The sequence below is a fragment of the Emys orbicularis genome, chromosome 14, assembly GCF_028017835.1.
Source record: "Emys orbicularis isolate rEmyOrb1 chromosome 14, rEmyOrb1.hap1, whole genome shotgun sequence".
Taxonomy (NCBI): Eukaryota; Metazoa; Chordata; order Testudines; family Emydidae; genus Emys; species Emys orbicularis.
The window spans coordinates 34,890,788-34,915,968 of record NC_088696.1 but is presented as its reverse complement, the minus strand read 5'-3'; the positions used below and the strand labels follow the sequence as shown (position 1 = coordinate 34,915,968).

The 25,181-nt window shown below is 47.8% G+C and overlaps 1 protein-coding gene across 1 annotated transcript; it reads left to right on the top strand.

Moving 5' to 3' along the window:
• The first annotated feature begins 3,085 nt into the window (after window positions 1-3,085).
• SLC38A8 (solute carrier family 38 member 8) lies at window positions 3,086-25,097 on the top strand. Its single transcript, XM_065416873.1, has 10 exons — window positions 3,086-3,274; window positions 11,171-11,369; window positions 12,171-12,330; window positions 13,895-13,999; window positions 15,596-15,653; window positions 16,745-16,859; window positions 17,600-17,747; window positions 19,032-19,231; window positions 21,267-21,318; window positions 24,995-25,097. Exons 1-10 carry the CDS (start codon window positions 3,086-3,088, stop codon window positions 25,095-25,097), a joined length of 1,329 nt encoding a protein of 442 aa, XP_065272945.1.
• Window positions 25,098-25,181: the final 84 nt, after the last annotated feature.

The following is a 25,181-nucleotide window of genomic DNA, read 5'->3' as shown; positions in this document are numbered from 1 at the left end:
TCCCTCTTACTGAGATCAGAAGGTCACATATTTGGGAAATATAAAATGAATGAGGGACTGTCAGAGTGTCCCAGGGAGTCATTCACATGTGGTATTAATACTAAGGTGTGCTCTCCTTGGAGATCCTGGTTACAAGCAACTAGGAATTAAGACAAAGCAGCCAGGCATCACCCTAGCTAAAATGACATGGGGACCAAAATGTCTACCGTGATGCATAGGGATTAACCCTTTCCTCTGAACAGTCGGTTAGCCCAGTGCATCCCCCAACATTCGGAATTAGAAGGCGAAGGCAAAGCTATTTAACAACAAATTTCTTCCTTTCTAAATGGATTGCGTGAGTTCTGGCTGAATGTGCTTCGCCAGGTTTTAATTTGTGTGCTTGTTCCTTGCACTGGGACGGTTCTGATGCCTTGGGAGCAGGATCTGGGGAGGTTTGATGGGGAGCACATCCCAGATATGGAGCCCAGCTCCATGGAAATGCTGTCAGAGGGGTGTTAAGGAACAGAATGGGGTGGGGAGCTGGTGCATCCATCGCTGCTTGAGTCCATTGGCCACTGCCCCTTGCAGAGTTGGGAGTACAAGCAACGATATGCAGGCGGATGCAGTAACAGCCACAGAGAGAGTCCAGGATTACCCACTTGGATATCCCCAGTGGTCAGCCTTGGTATTGGGGGTTGGATGTAGGATTAGGCCATTAGTGCTTGTGAAAGGTTCTAGGTTAGCAGCCATGGAGCCTGACATCCTAAGGTGCATAAAAGTGGGACAGCATCAGTGCAAACAGCCCCTATTGCCCCACTAACGTGCCTCCCCCTGAGCAGAAGGGGTCACCCCAAGGCGTGGGAAGATAGTTGATTGTCCACAGCTAGTCAACCTTTGGCCTCTGCTGACAATGCCAACAAGCACTCTCCTTGACAGCTGCAGGTTGAACTTCCTCACTGCACATGGGCAGCTACAGAAATCCTGATGGAGCCCCCAGCCATGACCCCCTGGGCTGGAGGAATGAGTCCAAATGGGTCATTTACCAGAAGTGGCAACCCCTAAAGCAGCCCAAATTAGAGCTACGTAAACACCCTCTCTCCCTTCGCTGCCACTAGCGGCTTCGCAAACCCACCTCCATTTGTGGGCAAGTTGCAGAAATGGAAATTCCAAGATGAGCCCCTGTCCTGGCAGGGAACTTGAACGCTCAGCCTATTGACTCGGAGATAAATGTGCCGGCCACTATGACGACTCATGTACATTTGTTAGTCCCTTCCTCTGCAGTGGTGATCATGCGCCTATCTTAGTGCTCATGAGAGACCAAACAAACTCTGCTGGGCAAATCAACGCTTTCCTTTGGCTGGGACATTTCCTAAGTTCCACGCAGCTTTAGAGAGAATTAGATTGTCCCATTGCTGGGAAAAAAACAGGGATTCTATGTGAACCATGATGGGATGTTAATCAGAGAGGAGTTTGAGTGAAGCTACTTTCCTCACTGAGCATCAGACTCTCTGCTCAGTTACCCGTGTGTAAATCTAGACAACTACCATTGACTTTAGTGGAATGATTCTGACTTTTACTCCAATGTGACTGAGGTCAAATCTGGCCCTTGGTTCTGTGGACTCTGACTGGGCACAGTGGGCCCGATTCTCCTGTCTCACTGGTGTGAATTTGGAGTGACTCTATTGAAGCCACTGGACTGGGTCAGTGAATTTGGTGCAAGTGAGAGTAGAATCTGGCTCATGTATCCATTTTCTCCATACTGTAGAAGAGATTTTATTGCAGAAGTTGATTCAATATGAAGGGGGATAAGGGAAATCCTTAATCAAATGTTGATTTGCAACATTCTACAATTCTACGTTGCTGTTCTATATATGCCTGCTAGGTCTGTTTATCTAGTTAGTAACACTGCTTTAATATGAAAACGGTAACCCGGAGCTGAGAAACCAAAGAAACAATGGAGAAATTTGATATTGTGTGTTTAGCCTTCTTCCAAAGGATTAAAAATGTATCTGCGATAGTGGAAAATCCCCAGACATGCAACAAAGAATCCCAGGTGTTGATGCTAGTCTCGAGTAGCCACAGAAGCTGGGTGGGTCAGGGGAAGCCACACAGGAAGCTTTGGGCAGGAGAGAGAGGAAGGCTTTGGTTAGCAGGGGAATCCTGTTGACCTGTGGACTAGCCAAGGTCAGAGAAGGCTCCATATTTCTGAAGAGAAGCCCTGGGCCATAGAGGAAGGGTCCTGGGCACCTCAGAAGACTCTGCCCAAGCCCAGAGAACACTCCAGAGAGGTGAGGAAACTGAGGCAGGGGAGACAACTATCAGTTTGGGTATCTCTTGTGCTGTTAAGAGCAGAGATGTTTAGAATCCTTGTCATTCAACAGAGGGGAAGTAATAATACACGTAAGCCCTGATTCAGCAGAGCATTTCTGCACACATTTCAAGGTAAGCATGTTCTTACGGAACTTGCTGAACTGGGGCCAATAAGGTCTGACAAAAATCCCATGAAGTCAGTGGATAGGGAGGGGTCTTTCCACAGGTGTCAGTGAGCTATGGATCAGGTCCAGGTTGTCGTTTTCTAATCTGTAGGCATCTAGTTTGGATTGCACAGAGGACAGAACACTCATATTAAACTCTCCCCCGACCCTGGTTTTCCCCTAAGCCCATTTCTTTGTTCTTCATCTCTGCACACACCTCTCTGCAGAATCTGACACCGCTTCGCTGCTTACTTTGCTCCTGTTTAATCCTCTCCAGAGAGATCGTCAATTAAATGAGCCACTGAGAAATGACTGAACGCAAGTTGGCTCAGTTAATTGGTTCACATTCTCCTGACCTTTGATTGGTTGAGAAGAATCTGGTTTCCCACAATCCCTCCCCCCCGCAGGTCTGTGATTGGGGGTGAAAGTTCTGAGCCCCCCCACTCCTTTTAATGTTCTTCGCCAAAGCAGGGAATAAACTGTTTGAAGGAATTTGTGCTACTCCAAATTCAGCTCTAGAGCTATGTGAGTGGAGGCACCTTCCCCAGGATCTGTTATTCCAGAGAGACTTGTTAGTCAAATAGATCTGTCCACTCTGAGACAATTAAACCCAGCCCTCTTTCCTTTCAGAGATGGAGGAGTTGGCTAGAGAAAGCATTGGCTTGTTAGCTAAGCCTACTCTGGAGTCAGGTAGCCCAAACTTATCCTCTGCCGGGGCTGTCTTTATTATGCTGAAATCATCTCTTGGAGCAGGACTTCTTAATTTCCCATGGGCTTTCAATAAGGCTGGAGGGATCACTACAGCTGTTCTTGTGGAACTGGTAAGTGACAAGTAAATATCCCAGGGCTTTCTGTATAGTGATTGACTAGTGCGCTGGAGGGGCAAAGATTCTGCCTTAGTGGCTAAAAGAAATCCTGTAGCTTAATCTTTCTCTAGTGGTAACAAATGGCTTTCTGTATTTCCCCCTGTTCCTCTCACACTCCCTGTTCCCCTCAGGTCCTGTAGAGTATCTCTCTGCTGTGAGACTGACCTCCTCCCCTGCCCTCTATGCGCCACCTCTTATCCGTGTTGAAACAGTGGCACTAGCTAGTAACTGTAGAGCAAAAGCAGAGAAAAGAGGTGAGTTCAAATGGCATCTGGTCGGAGGTGGCTCAGTGGTTTACCCTGTAATTAGGGTAGGGGGCAGGGAGTTAAAAATAGTTCAGAGCCAGTCCCTGTTGTGCGTCGATGTGCAAATGTATAGATGTGACTAACATTGTGCTGATCACTGTGCTTGCATATCCTCTGCCCTATGTCCATCACGGATCTCCTTTACACCCCAGCGCTGCCAACACACGAGCACATGCTCCAAGCTGAGCATGGGAATGTTTGGAATCCAGGACCTCAGACTGTAAGCTCTTTGGGGCAGACGCCATGTCAGCCTATGGCATCTAGCCCAAGAGGGCCCCAATTCCAGCTGAGGGAGCCTTTAGCTGCCACCAAGTAGTCCGAATGGAGACTCCTATCAACTTGGTACAATTATTATGGGAGAAAATGTTACATTAAAAACCCCAACAAAACGTACTTGACTAACTTGTGAAGAAATGGAAAGTTTTGTAAAAATTGCGAAGGTATACGTGATCATAAAAGCAATTAACAAAGATAATTGGGTTAGTAATTGAGGTGAATGAGGATAACAGAAATGAGATGTGTATATATAACTTCCAACATTCTCCTATTAAAAACAAATTATTCTTATGATTTGAATAATAAAGGGAGAGATATTGGCTCGAGCATTCAATAAGATTCAGTTTATATATTACCAAAAGTACATTAACCTTTGATGGTAAAAACACCAGATAGATCTGACAGATTCAAATTTGCAACCTTTTTCTCAGTTTGTTTTACTTTTTTATAGTAAAGACCATATCTATATAATTTTCCTTCTATCAAGGATATTATAGATTTTTATAATTAAAAGTCAATGGACTTGGGAGGGGGGAAAGCCATAATTTGAATTTTGGCAACATTAAGCATGACCAACTTGTGTGCACTGATACTACTTCCTAGTGATAGGACTGAGGCAACGAAATCTTGCTTGAATTCACCTTTTCTGGATGCTCCGCATTAGAATTTTAATGAATAAGAACTACATTAGACTTGTGGTAAGTGGATGTGGATAGCTACGGGGACAAAGCTGGCACCCCTGTATGGAAATCTATGGGGATGCTGTGCGTGGGTATGACCTGTCTATTGGAGGATTTTAAATTATTTGTTCATATTGCTGGTAATTGAGATATGTAAGAGAGAGTTTTCTACTCTGCCAGTGAAATTTCTTGATTAACTGAAGCTTTTCCAATCAATTATCCACCGACTCCAATGCCACATTTTTCTGCAAAGTTTGATTATTGTGCAAAGAAGTCAATGTTATTTTAATCTAATTCTCCTTCAGATAGAGGTACACAATTACCTTCATGTCTGTAGTTTCCAACCAGCAAAGTTAAAGCAAAAATCTCCATATTCTCGGTTAGCTTCAACACCCATAGAAGGCAGTGGGAAGGCTCCTTTGGCTAAACAGGTGTTTGGATTGGGCCTCACATCAGCATAAACTAGATTTAAGATAACCGGGGAGTCTTCAACTTGAAAATGCAGGATTTAAGGAATCTGAAGTGAGAAGGATCATGACATGACGATATTGAATGGGACCCAAATGAACGAATTACAGGTTGATGAAAGTCTACTAAGTAACAAAGATTCTGAAGAGTAAGACAAATACCTAATTTTCATTTATACTAATAGAATTGTTAACAACTATTGAGCATTAGTTGTTAACAATTAACAACTAATTGTTACTATATTGAATATCTTTGATTATTTGTTATGTACACAATCAGAATGTAAGTAACCCATTAATACAGTGCTGTTTATGTGCTAATCATGTTTATTGGCATAATATGCATTTCTTGTCCTCCAGCTGGTAAGAGTTCTTATACGAGATCACACAACTTGTGTAACAGACTCTTTTCTTGCGGTTTAACGTTGGTGAGACAACAACCATTAAAATCAAATATAAAAACACATAAAAGCACAACTAATGGACAGCCATGTCCTCACAAATAGCCTGACGCCTCCAGCATAGAAACCATTGTCTTTTGTCTCTAGGATTTACAGGAACTGAGTGATGTAAGAGTAGGTTCAAAAGGTTACAGGGGAATTTTTCAAAGGCACAAATGGGACTTGGGAGCCCACCTGCCCTTTATGCCTTTTGAAAATCTTCCCCTCACGAGAATATGGACCTTTATTATGTTGATGGCACTGGACCTTCTCCTCCTCTTCCTTACACTGGGTTCAGTGAAATTACTCCTGTTGTATAGCAATCAAGCTTCATTGGTGTAAGTGAGAAGAATGGGGCCCCACTCTCTCCGTTAGATTTTTATGAGGAATATGATCTGAGCCCCATTTTCCCTTTCCTGCATCAAGTTTAAATGAGTCACTGACTGAGGGCCTGATCCAAAGCCCATTGAAGTGAATGGGGTTGGGATAAGGGTATAAAGTAACGGTAACAAATTGATCACATCTTAGTCTTTTCAGCTTGATGCAAGCAAGGCCCATAGGAGTTGGGACATGGATGAAATCAGGACTACCTGGAGTAGGGTGACCAGATGTCCCAATTTTAAAGGGACAGGCCTGATTTTTGGGTCTTTTTCTTATATAGGCTCCTATTACCCCTGACCCCTGTCCTGATTTTTTTCACGTTTGCTGTCTGGTCACCCTAACCTAGAGAGCTATCTTCCTGTAGTTAGCTCACAAAGGAGAGTCTGACTGCCTGTGCAAATTCTGTCACATGGTGCTGAGACTTTCAAACGTATTGTAAGTCTGATCTGTAATACGCAATATGGTGCTTTAATGTCACCGTTAGAATAATTAAACCGAAGGATGATTCTGTGGTGTTTTTTGGTTTGTTTTTTAATGTTCTCTTGACTTATGTGCATCTAAGTGGAGTCGCCTGACTTTCCATTTTCTCTCTTAAAGTGCATGTTGGGGTGATTTAGGGCCTTGATTTGCCAGCTGGGCTGTGACCCTGTGGCCCTGTTCCTTACAGTGAGTAGTCCCAGGGAGTTACTGACTCTAGTATTTCTTCAGCACACACGGGCTCAGTGGAACTTCTCACAGCTGTGCATGGCGGCATGAGCAGGACCTTGAACTGACGCTGAGGAAATCGTATCCTATGGGCCTGATCCCCAGAGATGCTGAGCACCCACAACGCTGACTGAAGTCAAAGGGAGTGGAGGCAGCTAAGCCAGGCTGGAGATGAGGCCCGTGTGTATAGCTAGTTCGCTGGCCTTTTCCCCCCGGTTCTAGTGGATTTAACTGAAGACTAAATGAAAATAAAGGCAGGTTTAAATCTTTTAACTTTGTATTTTATTTTAAATAAGATTACTACCAGGTGTGCATTAATTAAGAGATTTCTTCTGGGTTCATTCCCTCCGTGAAGGCAGGCTTCCCCTTAAGATGTATTGTTTTGGGTGTGTCCATCTCTGCCTCTGTCATCCTCATCAGGGGTGTAATTGGTGCCACTGTAAATGCTTGCTGGTGAGTTTGCAGGTTTAGGAACTTCTAGATCTTCTCTGCAAAACCCCTGGAGGAAACTTAATCTGAATCTTGGCTCTTTCATCTCAAATATCAGACTTCCCTTGTCATTGCTCTGTGCTTGTATAATGGTGATTTGAGTGAAGGCAGTGAAGGGACGTCTGCACTGCAAAGAAAAACTCGGAGCATTGAGTCTCGGAGCACTGAGTCTCAGTGCCCAGGTCAAAGGACTCTGTCCGGCTTGCGGGGCTCAGGCTGCGGGGCTAAAAACAGCCGTGTAGACATTCCCACTCAGGCTGGAGCCCAGGCTCTGAAACCCAGCGACCGGGAAGGGTCTCGGTCTCGGAGCCCAGGCTCCAGCCTGACTGGGAATGTCTACGCTGCTATTGCGGCAGCGGCGTCCAGAGCCCTGGACCCTTTTAAATCACTGGCCCCGGGGCAGCTGCTCCCTTTGCCCCCCCTCCCGCCCATCGGCGGCCGAGGGGGGGCAAAAGGGGCAGGGATGTTAAAGCACTGCAGGGTCCTTTCCCATGGCAGCGCTTTAACGTTACTGCGCTCCTCTCCCCCACCCCCCGTTGGTGGCCCTGCTGGTAGGGCCCCCGATGGGGGGGGCGCAGCAAAGTTAAAGCGCAAATTTAAAGGACCGTCCTTAAAGCGCTTTAATGTCCCTGCCCCTTTTGCCTCCCTTGTTGGCGGCCTGGTACGGACCCTACCAGCAGGGCCGCCGACAGGGGAGGCGCGGGTTCTTACGGTACGCTGTACTAGCCCGTACCAGCTCACTTTCACCCTTGGCGGCAGGGTAGTGGTGAGAACCTTGTAACCAGTTTGATTGTATTTATAATGATATTGACCTCCTAGGCGACATAAAGGAGATCTACTGATGACATGTGCTATGTAAGGGTAGGTGGTATTATTTCTCTTATGTGTAGCTCAGGCTTCCCAGCACAAATAGGCAGGAAGGAAAGTCCTCCCCTAACTGCAACACTTTCCCCCCCCCATCTGTCCCACTTCTGCATCGTCCGTTTCACTGTTTCCCATTTAGAGTCAGTCAGTTTTCCTTCTTGTTGGGGTTCACTCTTTTGCATGGCAGCTGCCAGCAAGAGGGAGAAGAAGATTTTTAAAGATGGGATTGGAAACCCACAAAAATTGGCAGGGGAAGTTGGTGGCAAGTGCAATATCTGAAATCACTTCCAATTCTTTTTCATGTAGCTGACTAGTTTCCAGGTGCACCATTCCTCTAACAGAGGCAGTAAGCAGACATTCTGATGAAACCAAGGGCTATCTGCTGACCAATCAAAGTTTTAGAAGTTAACCAGTTGGGAAAAGTGCATCGGGAAAGGATGAAGTATTTCAATGCCAGTGCTGTTTGAGAGTCACCTCTCGCGCAGTAAGCGAAGTTAACTTGGAGGATAAGAATTCAAAGACAAAAACCTATGGAGCTGCCACCTTGGTCAGGAGGCACCTGCTATCAGATCTGAAACCCACTAAAGTGAAATTAAACACTTCTTGTGACTCCAGAAAGTGTGATTGGGGGTGCGTGGGGGAGCATGGCTGCTGTACCACCCTTGAAGAAGATGAAGTGTCTGCTCCATTGATGACTGGGGTTGAGGCCATGTTCCAGCCCACTTTGTATAGTGCTAGTGAAAAGTAACGATCGGAGAGTCCAAAAGCTGTGATGTGTCAGGTGCTGTGTGGGAGCACAAGGGGGTGGGAGAAAATCATTGTCTTGCCCTCTATCCCTACCCCCGTCCTCTTGTGCATTCACCGAGGACTGAGCAGAGTCCTCCCTTAAATCTTAATCATCTTCCATTTCAATATCTCTGGGGTATTGAACATATTATTTTTTGTGGATTAAAGTAGCCTTTAATATGTGGCTGGGATGGAGGCTTCAAACTGAAAGCCCATTGATAGATTTCTCATTTGCAGAGGCTGTCTGCTAAAAGGCAGCCTTTGTTAACAGTTACTACAGAGTGGTAACTGACATTCCCTCCAACCCTCCGGCGAGAGGTACACGGTGATGCCTGGCAAATTCTGAGTTTTGGCGGGTTCCTGATGTAGCCATTTTACACGGTAAGTACCAGTTCTATACCTTGTATTGTCCTAACACTTCCCACTCCTTCATCTGAGCACAGAACTGGGAGCGAGGCCTCTTGCATTCAGATCCCGGCTTTGATGCTGACTCTCTCCCCTACGCAGGTTGTAGCAGGAGAGAAGAAGAATTTTCTCGATTTCGGGCATAGTGGGGTTGGCAAGGGGAAAAAAACGCTCAAGTGTAGTACTGAGTTAGGAAGCCATGATGCTGCCTTTGGGTTTCGTTTTTTTACAATCCTATCCCTCTTGCTGTGTTGTTCTGTTCTACACACACACACACAGATATCAAGAACTACGTTTCTATATGAAGGTTCGAGTACGAAAAAACAACAAGCGAGAGAACAGCGTGTGGACCCTTGTGACAGGCTGCAATGGCTCTGAGAACCAAAACCCACCACTGGCTCTGAACATGCAAAAGAGCGGTGGCAATTTGAAGGTGTGGTGTGCGCCATAAAACAAAAGCGCACAGCGTGTGGGTAATACTGAGGTGATGCTGCTGGAGGGTGTTTTGACAGGAAAACTTGCTAACCCATGATTATTCTCATAAAACGATCCTTCATTCGTAGCCTATCTTGGCTGCTAGTGTAAAAAAGCCCCACCACTATGGACTGACATACTAGCTGTGTGTCCTTCAGAATAGCATTGGCAGATCGCCTGTGTTCTACTATGGCCCAGGTTCTACCGGGAAATAAACAAGAGAAACCAAACCTAAAGACTCTCATTACACTTGCATATTCACTGTACTCAAGCCTGGATGGATACGTTACATTATACATAGATATATAACACCCCTTTCTATCCATCTATGAATCAGGGCTAACCAACCGCATTAGAAATGTCAATGCATCCATTAAAGTAGGTGGTTAGATTGCCCTCTGCCATCTAGTGGCCAGATACAAGATTGGACGTTGCCAATTCTGTTTTAGATTTTTCTCTCTTATCCCTCAAAAGTATCTTTTTGTTCTATGTTCCCAGGGCCGGCTCTAGGTTTTTTGCTGCCCCAAGCAAAAAAAATTTTGACTGCCCCCCACCCCAGCCCTGGGCTCCCCCCACCCCACCCACACCCTCTGCCACCACAACCCTGGGCAGGGTCGGGGTAAGCAGCGGGGCTCCCGGGCCACACCTCAGCCCAGGGTCCCAGCAGCCGGGGCTCCTGCCTTCCGCCGAGACTGGGGAGGACAGAGCGGGGGGACCGCCCCGGCAGGGGCCTGAGGAGCCAGGGCAGGGCAGCCCCAGAGGGAGTGGAGCCACGGAGAGCGGGACGCGGGCACCGCACAGCAGCGCCCCGCCCTCTATGGCCCTGCTCCTGCTGCTGCTCCTGGCCGCCCCGCCGCAGTCCCTGAGCGCCTCTGGCCGCTTTGCCCAGCCCCGACTGCGGCGCTGGGGGGGCAGCCGCCCTGCGGCACCTGCAGGCAGCTCCGTGTGCCCCAAGGGGCGGCCCCCAGCCGAGTGTCCCGCGCTCGGAGCCCACCCGGCCATAAGGTGCGGGTGCTGCTTCCCGACGCGAACCGCAGCGGCCCCAGGGTGCCCTCGGTGCAGGAAGCGCTGCTGTTGCCAGGGCCGGCTCTAGGTTTTTGCCGCCCAAGCACCAAAAAAAAATAAAATAAAATAAGAGGCTGGCTGGAATGCCGCCCCTGAAAATGTGCTGCCCCAAGCACCTGCTTGGTTTGCTGGTGCCTAGAGCCGGCCATGTATGTTCCTACAGCGCCTAGTGCTGTGAGGTCCTGGTCCATGACGAGGGCAATACAAATAATAAATTATTGATGGCAGGGATTCTGCTCTCTCCCTTCTCTATCTCCTAATGGTTCAGGGGCATTCACTTTACTGGAAGAATCAAAAGGAAGCAGCCTCCTCTTGCCAAAGCCTGGGATGTGTTTGTCTTGGGTATCGATTGCTTTATGCTTATGTTACAAAACTGCCATGTAACTTCCAGGGCTTTTTGAGGAAAGACTTTCACAGCATAAGATGGGGAGCTCTAATCCTCACTGGTTAAAGGAGGACCAATATAAATGCAAACTCACTGCACTTTTCTTTCCTATGTCCTCCATCTCTGCAGGGCTCCTTAATATTCCTAATTAGCGGCCTAGTGATCCTGGGATATGCCTCCTCCATCAGCACCCAGTCCACGTACCAGGGCGTAGTCAGAGAAATCTGTGGGTCGGCCATTGGGAAGCTCTGCGAGATCTGCTTCATTTTAAATCTCTTCATGATTTCCGTAGCCTTCCTCAGAGTGGTGGGCGATCAGCTGGAAAAATGTAAGTGTCCCTGCTTAGGGAATGGACGTGACACAGAGTCCCCTTGTTCTGACCATGACCCTAGACCCTCCAAAGGAGAGGTGGCAATTTAGGCTCGTGCCAATAGCATGAGCTATTGCAGTCTGCGTCATTCAGGCTCTCTGCATGTATGTAAACTGCCCCATAGGCGCGTGTAAGAGATTTCCAAAATAAATGTGTTGGGCTTGATTTTGGGGCGGGGGTGCCCAACTTGAGATACCATAAAGAGGCCTGATTTTTTGGAAAGTGCTGAGCGTCTGCTCTCTAAAAAAAATTGGCCCCTTTAAGGCGTCTCCAGGAAAGCACCCAAAATCACTAGTCACATTTGGAAAATTAGGCTGTTAACTTTATCAGCACAGAGACAATTTTGAGGGCGGCCGAGTGGTTGGCACGCCCTGTGCCCTGTGTATTTGGTGAAAGGCAGCCGTCCTGTCAATGTTCTGTTCTGCCAAGGGCCACTTTCTCCATGGTCAAACCCTCCAAGACTTTTTGTAAACTCCTGTTTCCAGCGGAGGCTAGTCTAGCGTCTGACGAGCTGTTACACTGATAGGACTGTAGACTCCCTGTAGAGGCTGCATGTGAGATTCTTATGGCCCTTGAGCCCTCGGTTTGAAACTTGATCTTAATTCCTGGGTGCTACTGAGCAGTTCCTGTGTTTGAGATCTAAAAAGCGATTCACGCTGTTGCTGGCCCTATTGCTGCTGACCACTAGGACAACACGAGACAAGCGGATGCTGATCTCCCCTGCCCCCTTGAACCACCTCTTCCATTTCTCCTCTTCAGTATGTGACTCCCTCTACATGAATGTGACTCTGAGTGGAGAAGGGCCACCTCCTCCCCAGCACTGGTATACAGATTACCGCTTCACCCTGACTGCCCTGTGTGCCCTGGTCATCTTCCCTCTGTCTGTTCCTAGGGAGATTGGGTTCCAGAAATACACCAGGTACGCTTGGCGCTAATGACAGAGCTCTGAGGAAGGCCGGTAGGCTGAACTGGGGCCAAATGCACCCAGCCCTGCAAGCCAGGGGTGAGAGAAGCGTGCTGAGCCACCGGCAGGGCTGCTAAGCATGGTGCTCTGTTACTACAACTCACCCGATGTGGGGACTTAAGAGGAGGGACATGGCAGGTGCAGGCTGGTGTGCACCAAGGACACTGTGCCCTGTATACCCAGTGAGCCACTGAGCAGCTGCAGATAGCCTTCAGATTACTCCCAGGTCAGCGGCTGGCCCTCCTTCCTGCCCTGGTCTCGCTTTCTTCTACGTGCTGGTCTTAAACGCACTCAAGTGAGCCACTCCCCCTGGCTAGCAGGAGGAGGAGCTGAAATCCGGCACGTGCACAGCCTCCGCGTTAACGCAGATTTTATCGACTCCCCTGAATCCTGGCCACGCCCCGTCTCTGCCACTTGCTGCCCATCCTCGCCCACTGCTCCAGTCAGTGCAGGTGAAGAGCTTGTGAGCTTCTGACCACGCTACAGAAACACCTGTCCACGGGTACTGAATCTGGGCTAGTGCTTTGGGTTTGTGGGCATCATTGGGAGCCCTACATGTGTGTTAGCTGAGCTCTCATTGACTTGGTGAATTGGTTTCGCTTCTTAGAAAAGATTAAGAAACTTCCTGGTGAACATGGAAAATACAACATGGCAAGGGAATCCCTAGGGTCAGAGCAGAGCTGAGAAGACCAGCTGGATGTCAGCCAATAAACTCACTTGTAATTGCTAATAGATAGGATGTGACCTAAAATAGACAGCGTAAGAAGAGACTGTGAACATGTTAATCTGACTTTCTCTGAGGTCGCGTCCTTTCAGCAGCTCTCACTTGGGCAGAGGTTTCTGAATGACACTCCAGATCCCATAGCAATCTCACAGGAATGGGGGTGCTAAATCTGGGTCTTGGCCAAACGGCATCTTGGGTAATTTTCTTTCTACCTAAATCCCCCTGCCTGGCGTTTGTTCAAGATATTAATCTTTCCCTTTCACTCCCTCAAACTCCCGGGTAGTGCTGCTGGTGCAGTGTGTCTCTTGTTCCACCCCAGAGGCGGTTGCATTTCAGTGGCGGGTGAGCTCATTCCTGTACCTACCGTCTCTGTAAAGCTAAGAAGTGGTGAGTGTTACAGAAAGCATGTACGTGGCAGAGGGCGTGAACGTGTGCTCCCGCTTTCCCCTCTGTGAATTGGAGGCCACAGCAGTGTAAACCAAGAGAGAGAGGAGACTCCAGGCCAGACTCCTGTGAGAGTTCAAGCGTTTCTCTCTGTGGACAGGGCGGTGTTTCCCTTTGTGCAGACACTGGTGCATGTTTGGGGTCTGGCTGCAGTCCCAGGAACTCACAAGTGCAGTATTTTCCCAGTTTCAGTGAGTAGCCAGGTTGCTGCCCTTATGAATTGCAGTATATTCTCTGATAGGGTTGTAACTCAGACTCATTGAACATTACAGCCTGCCAACGTAGCGTGGCTGAATCTTCATTCTGTGCGATAAAAGCGTAACACTTTTCCTCTCCCATCTTTTGTTTTAGTATTTTAGGTACTTTGGCTGCTTGTTACCTGACCCTGGTGATTATAATAAAATACTACCTAAGAACGGAGCATGTTATCATGCATGAGCACCATTATTCCTCAAGGTAAGTATTGGTGCAACCATGTATCACTGCTTCAAGGGACTCCAGGCTCCTTGACTTGGCACTAAACCCAGGACGCACACGTGCTGAGTGGCAATTAGGACACTAACCCAACAAATGTGCTGGAACTTCAGGGCTGTTTTTATGCAGTGCCAGGCTGTTAAAACAGCAGGAAAGTCTGCCTGTGTTTTTTTCCTTTGTATTCCTCCTCCTTGTCTTGCCATGCTGTGCTAATGTCCTGGAGGAGCCCTGGATCTGCTGACCTTAAAGTTAGTGGCCAGGGCAGCTGCAATCATGCCTGGAGGTGCTAATGTGCATCTCAGGCCGTTAGGGAGTGCTTGGCTCTCCCTGCCCCTATAACTAATCCAACAAAGTGCATGCTGCTCACTTTGAAACAAGGCTAAGCAATCAATGCCATCGCAGGGTGGTTAGCGTAGTAACCCTTTGTTGCTGGGATGCGGATGTCTAAGCAGGGGGTTTCTATATATTGGGGCCCACCAGATACCTCATATGGGCAACAGAGGGGTGGTTAAAAATTGGTTGTACAAGGATTTAGGTTGCATAAAATAGCAACTTCAGAGTCAGATCCTCACTGGCAGCATAAATCAATGCCACAGGCATGACTTCAGTGGAGCGATGCAGATGATCTGGCCCTCTATTTTGAAGGCCAGAGGGTACGTTATTACAAAGGGTCTGTGAGCCATCTGGGTGTTTGAGGCATGCAGGCATCATTGGAAGATGATGAATTCTTGGGTGTTGGGAGAAGTGTGTGTTTCAGGGTTTGGCATGGCTGTGTGGCTCTTCAAAGGTGACCGTGTATGGAGGGTGTGAGGGAGAACTGGGCTTCTGTCCTTTTCCTTATCTATTTTGCTTCAGTCTGATAAATCAAGAAGGCCTGAACCCTCCCCCCCAACACACACACACACAAATAATTCCCCAGTGGGAGGCTTTTTCTGCTTTCTTACATTAGAAATTCCAGTCTTGTCAACCCTGAAAGACTCCAGGGCCTTGTCTACACTAGGCAATTGTAGCAATAAATTCACTTTGGTACCAACACCAGTTCAGCTGAACTAGCATTAGTAAGAGTGAGAGCCCTGGTTGGGGCAAGGGGCTGGTGGCTTTAGGCTTCTTTACCATTGTTAAACCTGCTGAGGAGATGGTTCACGGCAGGTTATAAAATGGGAGTGACTGTGGGAGCACTGTCTGTGCCAGGGGTTCATTGGCAAACAGATGGGGCTGCCAGTGGGGAATGATTCCCTCAGGTAGGCCAGGGTTTAGGGTGTCCGTATGCAGCGAAGGCCCCAATCCTGCAACTGACTCCACGTGAGCTGACCCTCCTGGAAGCCAGCAGGGCTCCAGGCACGCAGAGTCTGTTGCAAGAATGGAAGCTGAATTCTCTCTTGTGTAAGTGGGTGCAAACTTGCCTCCTTTTGGAATAGCCAGTAGACGCTGTGCTGCTGGGCTACTTTCCCAGGGGGGCGGCTTTTCGCTGTAGTGCCAGGCAAGGCTGGGAATGTATTTCTCTTCCTGCCCCATTGACTTACTTTTTCTTCAACTGAACTGATCAGCTGTGCTCCCCTTCCTCTCCCAATCGTGCAGGGTGTCTTCCTTGGCTTCCATGTTCAGTGTCATCCCAACGATCTGTTTTGGATTTCAGGTAACAGCACCGTGGATTTCCATTGTCCTTTTCAGTGGGCCAGTCCAGCGGGTCACTACTACAGCTGCCTTGGCAGAAGCTCTCACTTAACATGATGCCCCAGTTTAGGGAACCCCCCCCCCCCAGATTCCTGACCAGGACAAGGAACAAGCAGAGACCCCGCTTCCCACCCCCACAAGACCATGCATCCCAGAATCTACGGGTGGGACACTGGGGGTGAAATCCTGGCCCCAGGAAAGTCCATGGCAAAACTCCCCTTGACTTCCATGGGGCTAGGTTTTCACCCTGGGAGTTTCGGGAGTGCCGGGTACATATCTGTCTGGTGAGCCCAACATTGAGTTGTGTCCTTCATTAGCGAGTTTGGGGGGACGGGGAAGGGGCTTGATTTAAGGAGCTTCCAGTAATGGGCATCTCTTTCTACAAGCAGTAGTGTTAATGGGGCTGCCTCACGTGGGAAGCCTGATACAGTAAGAGCCCTGCATGAGCCACGGGGTCAGCGCAGAGGGAGGGTTTGGAGCTGTGTTCTGGTCCGGTCTCCGAGCAGGCAGAACCAGTGGAACCCAGATCAGAGCTCCCCTAGACTTCGCTCCATAGCAGGTTAGCTGCTTGGCTCAGTTCCTGCCCCATGGAGGGAGTGGGGGCAACAAGAACTATGGGGTTTGTCGTTTCCCTTCCCCTGCTGTCTGAGGTGGGGAGAAAGGAACGGCTTGGTTTCCGGCCCTGAGAGGGGTGGGAGTGGCCCCTTCCAGAGGCAGAGAACATCCCCTTCTGTTCTCCTGGCAGGAGGAAGGACCAGCCCTTTGTTTTGGTGGCTGGGGAGAATCACTCAAGGGGCGGTGACCTGTCTCTGGAGGGGACTCAGGAGGTACCCAAGCAGTCTGCCTCCTGCTGAGGCAGGGGCCTGGGGGAAGGGCGGAGTGGCTGCGTATGGGAGTGGGAGGCCCCAGGGGAAGGTTTGGGGGCAGGGCGGTGGTGGGACTGTGGCACAGAGGGAATATGAGAAGCCGATAGCGTGCAGTTCATGTGGCAAGAGGCATTTCATCCTCCCTTCACCTGCTGATAAGCGTGCCGTGTTCTCTCGTGTGTTTCAGTGTCATGAAGCCTGCATAGCCATCTACAGCAGCATGCACAACAAGAAACTCTCCCTTTGGATCGTGGTGTCTGTGCTCTCCATGCTCTTCTGCCTGTTAATTTATTCTCTTACAGGTAACCCCTCCCTCTCGCCTTATCCCAACCTGCTGAAACTTTTACCCCCTCTCCTCTCACCCAGAAACCGCATTGCACGGGTAGGCCTTGTTGACACTGGACAATGACTTCATGTTAGACTATGTTAATATACAATGTGAAACATGCCATAGCGCTCGGACAAGGGCTTTCCTGATTAGCATCATGGCAGCTAATTGTGCTCAGGATGCCTTTAAATTGTTTGACTAAAGCGTTCAGAAGTTATGAAATGCCAGAATTAAGTTTGCCTGCGCAATCGTGATGCGGCCTTCCGTTGCGTCTGCATTCGAATACAGTCTCCAGTTACGTAATCCCCAACTATATTTCCCACAGGGCCCCAGCCTCAGTCAGTGCACTGAATGGTTCGTGCTCCCTTAACAGAATAGCTCCTCATTAAGTGACCACCATCCATTCTTTCAAATCTTTTACACCCCTGCCCCCCGCCTCGCAAATCAGCCTGAGACGGACACCCAGCATGCAACATTTCAGCCCAAATGGCTAAAGTTTTGCAAAGTTATAAGCAGATTTTTATATGGGATGTGTTGGGCAACCTTAATAATAGGCAATGCTACCCGCCCCGTCTATAATGAGCAATACACATTCATTTTAATAATTTCCCTCGTAGTTGGTTCCTCCTCCAAACTCCTCCCCAAATGGTATCACGACCGTAGCTCAATATCACATTTAATGCCTCTGATCTTTGCTGCTTCTCTTGTTTCTAGGGCTTTATGGCTATTTAACCTTTGGTGCTGATGTTGCTGCCGATATTCTGATGTCATACCCAGGAAATGACCTGGTCATCATTATAGCCCGGCTACTCTTTGGCATCTCCATCATTACCATCTACCCAATCGTTCTCCTGTTGGGGAGGTAAGAGGCTGCAGCTGTGCATGGCTATTGAAATGTGTGGGGGTGCGGGGTTTAGGAATGGGCTTATGCCCACGCTGACACGGTGGTAGGGGTCAGTGATGTAGATTTCATCCAGAGAAGATTTGGAAAGAGAGATTACTAATGGCAAAACGCAGCCCACCTCTAAAACAGTGAATTGGTTTCAAAGTTAACGCCTTAGGCGAAGACCCAAAATGGGGGTGGCTGAAAATCTGCCACCGACGGGGTATCCCTTCACAATGGTGAAGGGAGAAGTCTGTGCAGAACTCGCCCTTCCCTGGCTAATAGGCATAATAAGAGCGAAGAAGGTTCCTAAAGACAGTGGTCACCGTATGGAAGGCAGTGACAACCTCCCCACAAGGGATCGATGGGCAGGGGCTGTCTGAGATTATAAAACAGAACACCCGGGCAAGCAGCCTCGGGGAAGAGTGTGCGGGCGGCCGAGCTGGCACATCAAAAGCCCCTAGTTGGCGGGGGGTCTTGTGGAAGGGAAAAGGAAGGGTGTGTCTCGAGGAGCCCGACCAAGAGGATCAGAGGGGAAAGTGCAGGGCCGGCTCTAGGTTTTTTTTGCTGCCCAAAGCCAAAAAAAAAAAAAAATTCCCAGAATGCTGCCCCTGGAATTGTGCCACCCCAAGCACGTGCTTGGTTTGCTGGTGCCTAGAGCCGGTCCTGGGAAAGTGAGATTCTTAGCAGGCAGGTATCTTCCCCTCACTGTAACAAAGCTGAGGTAAGTGTAACTCGCTGAGCCCTGTCTTGGGTTGGGCCTCTAGGTGCTTTTGTCATACAGATAGTGAGTTGTCCTGGCCTTCATGCAGGGGCAGGAACTTCTGGGCCCGTGTTGGGATGGGGAGATGGTGAAGCCATGGCCTCTCCCCTTGCGAAGCGTGCTGGGGAAAACAGCCTGTCCCATCCCAAAAGGTGGTGCTTTCCGTCTGCGCACAGACCTGCTTGGGAAGGGGCAGCAGTGAGTGTGTGGAAGGTATAAGTCTATCTACACAGAACGCGTGTTCCATGAGCAACTCCCTGCCGGGGTGGAGCGGAGCTCTACGCTGCCCCCTATTGAGTGCCTTGCTCAAACAATACAATCCAGCCCAAGTAACTGGAGCCCCGATTATGCATTTCGCTGGGAAGAACAGCCAGTAGCTTGGGACACAAGAAAGACCCCGTCACAATGTGTGACTGACTGTGGGCGTTAGCAGACACAAGGGCAAGGAGTTCTGAGCCCAGCACAGCGCTGTATGTAACCTGGCTGTGTCTGTCTGATAGGTCTGTCCTACAGGATGTCTGCCTGAATGACAAGTGCAGGTCTGTCGTGCTCTTGGAGCCTTATGAGAGGTGTACGAGGATTGTGCTGACTATGACGTGGATCATAGTGACGCTCGTCATTGCTCTGTTTGTCCCCGACATCAGCGACGTCATCAGTATTATTGGTGGCATCAGCGCGTTCTTCATCTTCATCTTTCCAGGCACGTACTTGTTAACAGATGTGTGTGTGTCATTTTAATTCAGAAGCTGAGCCTGGGAAGGGTTTGATGCGTTCGTTCCTATTGATCAGTGAGGCTTCTAAACTTACTTCCCATGTTCTGAGTCTCTGGGGTGAAAACGCTTTTTGTGAATTAATTTCCTTTGGAAACTGGGGTGACGGAAGGGAATTGACCTGGAGGGTGGGGCTCCTGCTCAGGTGTACTGGGAAAAAACTTCTCAATGACCACTGCTCCGTTTGCCCCTTGAAACAAACAAACAACCCAACATCATCTCTCCCCAAGATTTCATCTGGGATCTTTTTTAATCTCGGGGCTCTGAGCTGGAGGGGGAAAGAGGATGGGTTTTTTAAGTTTGCCTTTCTGCTTGGGCCTATTCCTAGAGCAAAGAGCCCGGTTGAAAGGCTCCAGAATCGGTAGACTCATAAAAGTAGCCTTCAGATGAGACTCTCCTGATGTAGCTGCAATCTGGCAGTTTTGGATAAAAAGAAACATTCATGAATTTTGTTTGGTAACGTGTTATCCGTGTGTCCATTAGCCACAGGTTCAGATTCTCTGCAGCCTTGTATCTTTGTGTAATCCCTTACACCTACACACAGTAGGTGTAAAATGCAATGGAACACATTCAAAACTCTAGGCTTGAATATTTTTTGGGTGGGGGATTGTTCATTCTTCAACAAAAGGGAGACCCTTCTGTTTAAAGGAATGTGTCTAGAACTGCTTTTGCAAGGCACTCAGTAGCGGGGGGTTTCTCCATTCATTGCTGTTTTCAGCTACCACCCTCTTGGGCAAATGTTTTGTAGTTTCCTTCACTGAAGGTGTGAGAGGTAATTATAGCTGGAAGCTCCACTTATTTTTATTTCAAACTGCCTCAGGACTGTTGATTTTACATAAATTCCCTGGTTGAATTTATTTATTGATTAATTTTTTTAACCGAATCCCTTCCTCTTTGAGCCTCCTGGGCTAAAAACTCTTCACATAGACGTGTAGGTGCCAATTATAATGCTGTCTCTGGCCCAGCATTATCAACATGGCAATTAAGATTTTCAGGTGTTCCAAAATGGCCATCATGAACTTTCTTGCAATAATTCCAATAGTCATCAGAGGGGTACAAGCTGAGTGGAAAATTTTCTCACTGGAGAAATCTTCCTCTCAATGTATGTAGGGGAGGTGGGAAGGGGGAGATCAGGAGGAAGACATGATCAGGTTGCCCATGTATTGAGAACTTTTCAAAAACACATGTAATTCCAGAACAACGGCCTGTGTGAATTTCCAAAGATGGTCTGATCCTAACAGCACCTTGTAATCTACACACTTTGTTTTTGGTGGGATGCAATGTAGGTGGAGGTAGATGTGAAATCTAATGGATGCTCCTGACATTCAGTAACACATTTTCTGTGGGCAAAGAGAGCGGGGGGGTGGGGGGGGAAAAGACACTTCCTTCCTTACCCTTCTCCATTTACATTCCTTCAATGCTCCGTCACATTTCCATACCGCTAGTAGTTATTTCATGTTACGGAAGTGACAAAGGCCCAGATTTTAAAGATATTTAGGCGTTGCAATACTGAGCAAAGCAATGCCTAAATACCTCTAAAAATCTGAACCATCATCATTTTTTTCCCTAAGTAAAATGAACCCACGTGAATGATTTTATGTAACAACCCTCCAAATGTAGCTGGGTGTCATGCAAAAGTTTAAAGTAACAACTAGAAGTGAGTGTGCATGTCTGCAGAGCAGAAGCCACAAAAGAAAATGATGGAAATCCTGCTAAACATCTGAAAATAGGGGGGGAAAAGTCTTAAGTTAAGGCATCTAGCTGACTTTATCCATACATGTTCTAATAGAGCTGTAGTGCTGATTGGCAATGCACAACTGAACTAATGCAACACCTTGGCAATTAAACGCACTAATGTATGGTTCCTTCTAAAATTGCCACTGCCTTCTCGTGGTTACTGGGAGGAATATTTGGGAATGAATGTAACATGTTTAAATGACATACATTATATGGTTTGATTTGCAGGGCTATGTCTAGTATGTGCAATGGAAACGGAACCCATCGAACCAAGAAAAAAGTAAGCTTCCATATACCATGTTGGGCATATAACTATTAGGAGATGTTCCTAGTGCACTACATGTATAGCCTATGTAAGTGGAGCTGTCCCTGATGGTCAGTTCAAAGATGTGGCAGGGTCCCTCCATTTCTGTCTTCATCTCCCACACATCAGAAGTGCCCATGAAGTCCACTGCAAGGCTCTTGCAGTCTCAGAATGTGACCTCAAATAACACTTTAATCGTAGCAGTTAAAGCCAAAAGGATGAGTGTGTTTGTGTATAACTACACAGTCATTTTCCCTTCCTGTTGAGAGAGAGAGGGGAACAGACAGTCTAGTTTCACTGTCTAAGCTGTGTAAAGAGTTTTGAAACCATTTGAATGGTAAGAAATTCGATCTTAAATATTTCAGTTTGTAATCTGAGATGTTAGTAAAGATAGATGAACTATTAGCGAATAATTTGACAAATTAGGCAAATGTAGCTGGTTCTCCTATTTAAATTCTGCAGTCAGAAGTTTTGGTTTCTTTTTAACCAGACTCTTCACTATGCGGTGTGCAACTGGTCACGTAAACCACCTGGTGGTGGTTCTGCTCCCCGAACAATGGAAGAGCTGCCCACATGGCCATAGGGACATATTTGTTTGCTCATGAGACCCTTTTCTGCAATCTTATTTTTAAAAAATCCCTGTGTACACGTGGCAAATAAGGGTCACGAATACAGTCAAAGTGCACATGTGGTTTGTATTGGAATGAATACCGCTCGCATGTTCACCCAGCTCTAGCTGTTCATAAGGAATTTTAATGTATTTTTTTCTCTGAATTTTGCACTAAATGCCTTAATTTATCAGGCCCAGAGGGCTGGAAAACAGGCAGATTAATTTCCAATTCACAAACAAGCAGGCAGGTTTTCTGTTGTTCTTTGGATTTTATCAATGCTTATTCTACAGTGCTGACAGCCTAATGTTCTACGACGTATCTTTCAGTCAGACCACCACCTAAATGCAGATTAATTCCCTTAAAATAGTAAGGGCCCAATTCTGTCACCTTCACCCTTGTAAGTACTTTAACATTTCAGTGGGTTTATTTCTCCTGTTCTTACAGGTGAGACAGAGGCACATTGACTGACACTGGTGGGAACTATTTGTATAGTATGGTCTTAGTCAACGCAAGCAAGGGTGACCGAACTGAGCCCTTCGGCCCAGATCCTCCAAGGTATTGAACTCCCGTTGAAATCAACAGGAGTTAGGCGCCTAAATACCTTTGAGAATCTGGGCCTTCGTGACTGAATCTGGTAACAGCAGCCCCCTTTCGTGGCAGACTGCACAGCCTTTGCCTTGAGCTTGTGGCACTTGGCCTGCAGTCATCTGTTACCTGGCAACACAACCTGAAGCAGTAACTGCTGTTGCTTGATTATAACTTGCCCTTTTCACTGGTGCTGGAGTCTGCTTTCTCTGCTCCCCCTACCCCCAAGTCGTCTTGCTTCTTCCCAGGATTCTTTGCCTGAAATAATGCTGCCCCACTGGCTGGTTTCCATGTTGAAACCATTTGTGCTTCTGGCGAAAGAGGGCTGGATGCAATTCCCTCCTGAGCTCATTTCAGGAATGTCCAAAGCCCATCGGTAATTATGAACTACCCTATGCTGGCCTGTAATTTTTTAATGGGCTTTGGCAGGGTGGGATGGAGTGTTTGAGAGCCAGGAGTTGGCTTTAAGAAGAGGCTGGAAAGGAATCAGTTTGTTTACCCCTGTGCAGCGGCCTGGTTGGTTTAGACCGAAGACCCCCACTTCCGATGCTGGAGGTCATGGGTTCAGGTCTCTCAGTTATTGCATCTGGGATGGAGGAAGTGAACGGGCCTGTAGAGAGAGCCAGCACAAGTCATATTTAAGCCCTAAGCAAATTAAAGGGTGCATAAGCAGAGCCTTGCGTCTCTGTGAATTTCATCATTAAAGACTGGTGACGTTTCACTGTAAGTCAAGACACAACCGAATTCACAAGTATCTTTCAATGTAAGTTTCTTAAACTGAATTTTGCAATTCACTATAGCTCAGATGGACAGGGACAGTCCTGCTCACCTGAGGAGAGTTGTCAGATTATCACTTCTGCTGCCTTACACTGAACAAACCACTCACTCAGCTGACCGGTTTTGTGGGCATGTTTTCAGACAGTATCTTGGAGTCTCGTAGCTTTACCCAAACATCCTTCTCTTCCAAAGAAAATATTCATGACTACACTGAAAGCAAATTAGGATGTTTTTAAAGTCTCTACGATTGAGGGTCTTTCAGTGTCCAGATCCTCTTTATTACTCATGTAGTGTCGTCATGGAATTTGACTAAAATGTCAAAAGCATGGGAGGTTTTTTACTTTGGTCAGGAAGATGGACCCTGGGGCTAAGAAAAAATACTGTCACTTACCTGCCAATGCAATGCTATAGCCATACTGACAAGTGGGCAAACAGGAGCAAAATGCAAAAGGAAAATTTCTTTATTCTTCACAGGGCCGGCTCTAGGATTTTTGCCACCCCCCCCCCCCGTTTTTTAATTACCCCACCCCCGGCCCCGCCTCAACTCCGCCCCTTCCCCAAATCCCCAGCCCTGCCTCCTCCTCCCAGGTTTGAGAGCCTGGGAGGGAGGGGGAGACCCCGAGCGGCCGCGGCGGGCGAAACAGCTGTTTCGCGCGCCAGCAGCAGCGGAGGTGAGCTAGGGCGGCCGGGGCATATTTTTAGGGGCGGCATTCTGGCGCCGGCCATGCCGCCCCTAAAAATGTGCCGCCCCAAGCACCAGCTTGTTTTGCTGGTGCCTAGAGCCGGCCCTGATTCTTCAGCTGGGCCCACATTTCTGTGTAGTACAGGGTGCATTGGCAATTTCTCATAAGCAAGAACCTTGCAACTATTTTGTGCAAAATGGAACGTTTTCCTCTTAGAACTATAGTTTGACTCTCTCTAAATGACAGGAGAGGTCCATGTTCTTTGGTCTCTCCTTGGCTACTAGAGCATGTCCCTGCCAGAAGTTCTACCTCAGAGCTGAAAGTCAAGCTGGGTTCTTTGACGTGTGCATCCATACTGACATGTTGACTGCAGTCACTCAACAGTCTCTCATTTCACAGGAAGAAATTGAACCCAGCTCATCCCCTCACAGGGATAACAGGAGTAAAGTGTAATTTTTGGTTGAGCTGCTGTGTCTCTGCATTCCCCCAGCAAGGGTTGTCTTTTCTGATAATTGCTCTTTAGTAGAGAGGGGCGGGAATTACAGGGCCCAGCACCTCTCTGCTCCAGGAGAACCTTACATTGGGGCTGGAACTCTGTAACAGATACAGGATGGACAGGCAGAGAAATTGGGGTCAGGCTTCATTAACGTGTAGTGGGCACCCATAAACTTCTCCCCCACCCCCCCCGCCCACTTCCATTTAAAAATTGCTGCCATTTTAACCAGCTGACGAGGTGTCATTGGGCAACATTCCCCCTCTCAGTAAAATAAGTTATAAGGCTGAATTCAGTCACTGCACCATCAGTCTGAAGAACAGTACAGTTATGGTATCAGTGGTAGTTAGTGTTTTTTAAACCTAAGATCTCAATGAACAAAAGTTGATTTCTTATTTAGGGGAAGAGTTGTATTTATGGTAACACGTCTCTTTAAATCAGCCTTCTCCTGGGAAACGAAATCATTGCCTAGAGTTCCATTGCACTGTTCTTCTATTTTCTAGGTCCTGTTTGATTGCTTGGGGTGTCATCTCCATCCTCTGTGGCGCTTTTGTATTTGGCCAGAGCACCACCATTGCTGTCATGGAGCTGGTCTACAAATTCTAGGTGCTTACAGGTACCCAGCAGCCTTCAGCAAGTTGCACATAATTTGATCCCCTACAGTTTGACCAGTGTGACCTATTTGGTGCA

Coding starts and splice junctions, on each gene's coding strand:
- SLC38A8 (XM_065416873.1), top strand. CDS start 3,086: ATGGAGGAGTTGGCTAGAGAAAGCATTGGCTTGTTAGCTAAGCCTACT. Junction 12,331..13,894: donor GGGTTCCAGAAATACACCAG/GTACGCTTGGCG, acceptor CTTTTGTTTTAG/TATTTTAGGTACTTTGGCTG. Junction 15,654..16,744: donor CGATCTGTTTTGGATTTCAG/GTAACAGCACCG, acceptor CGTGTGTTTCAG/TGTCATGAAGCCTGCATAGC.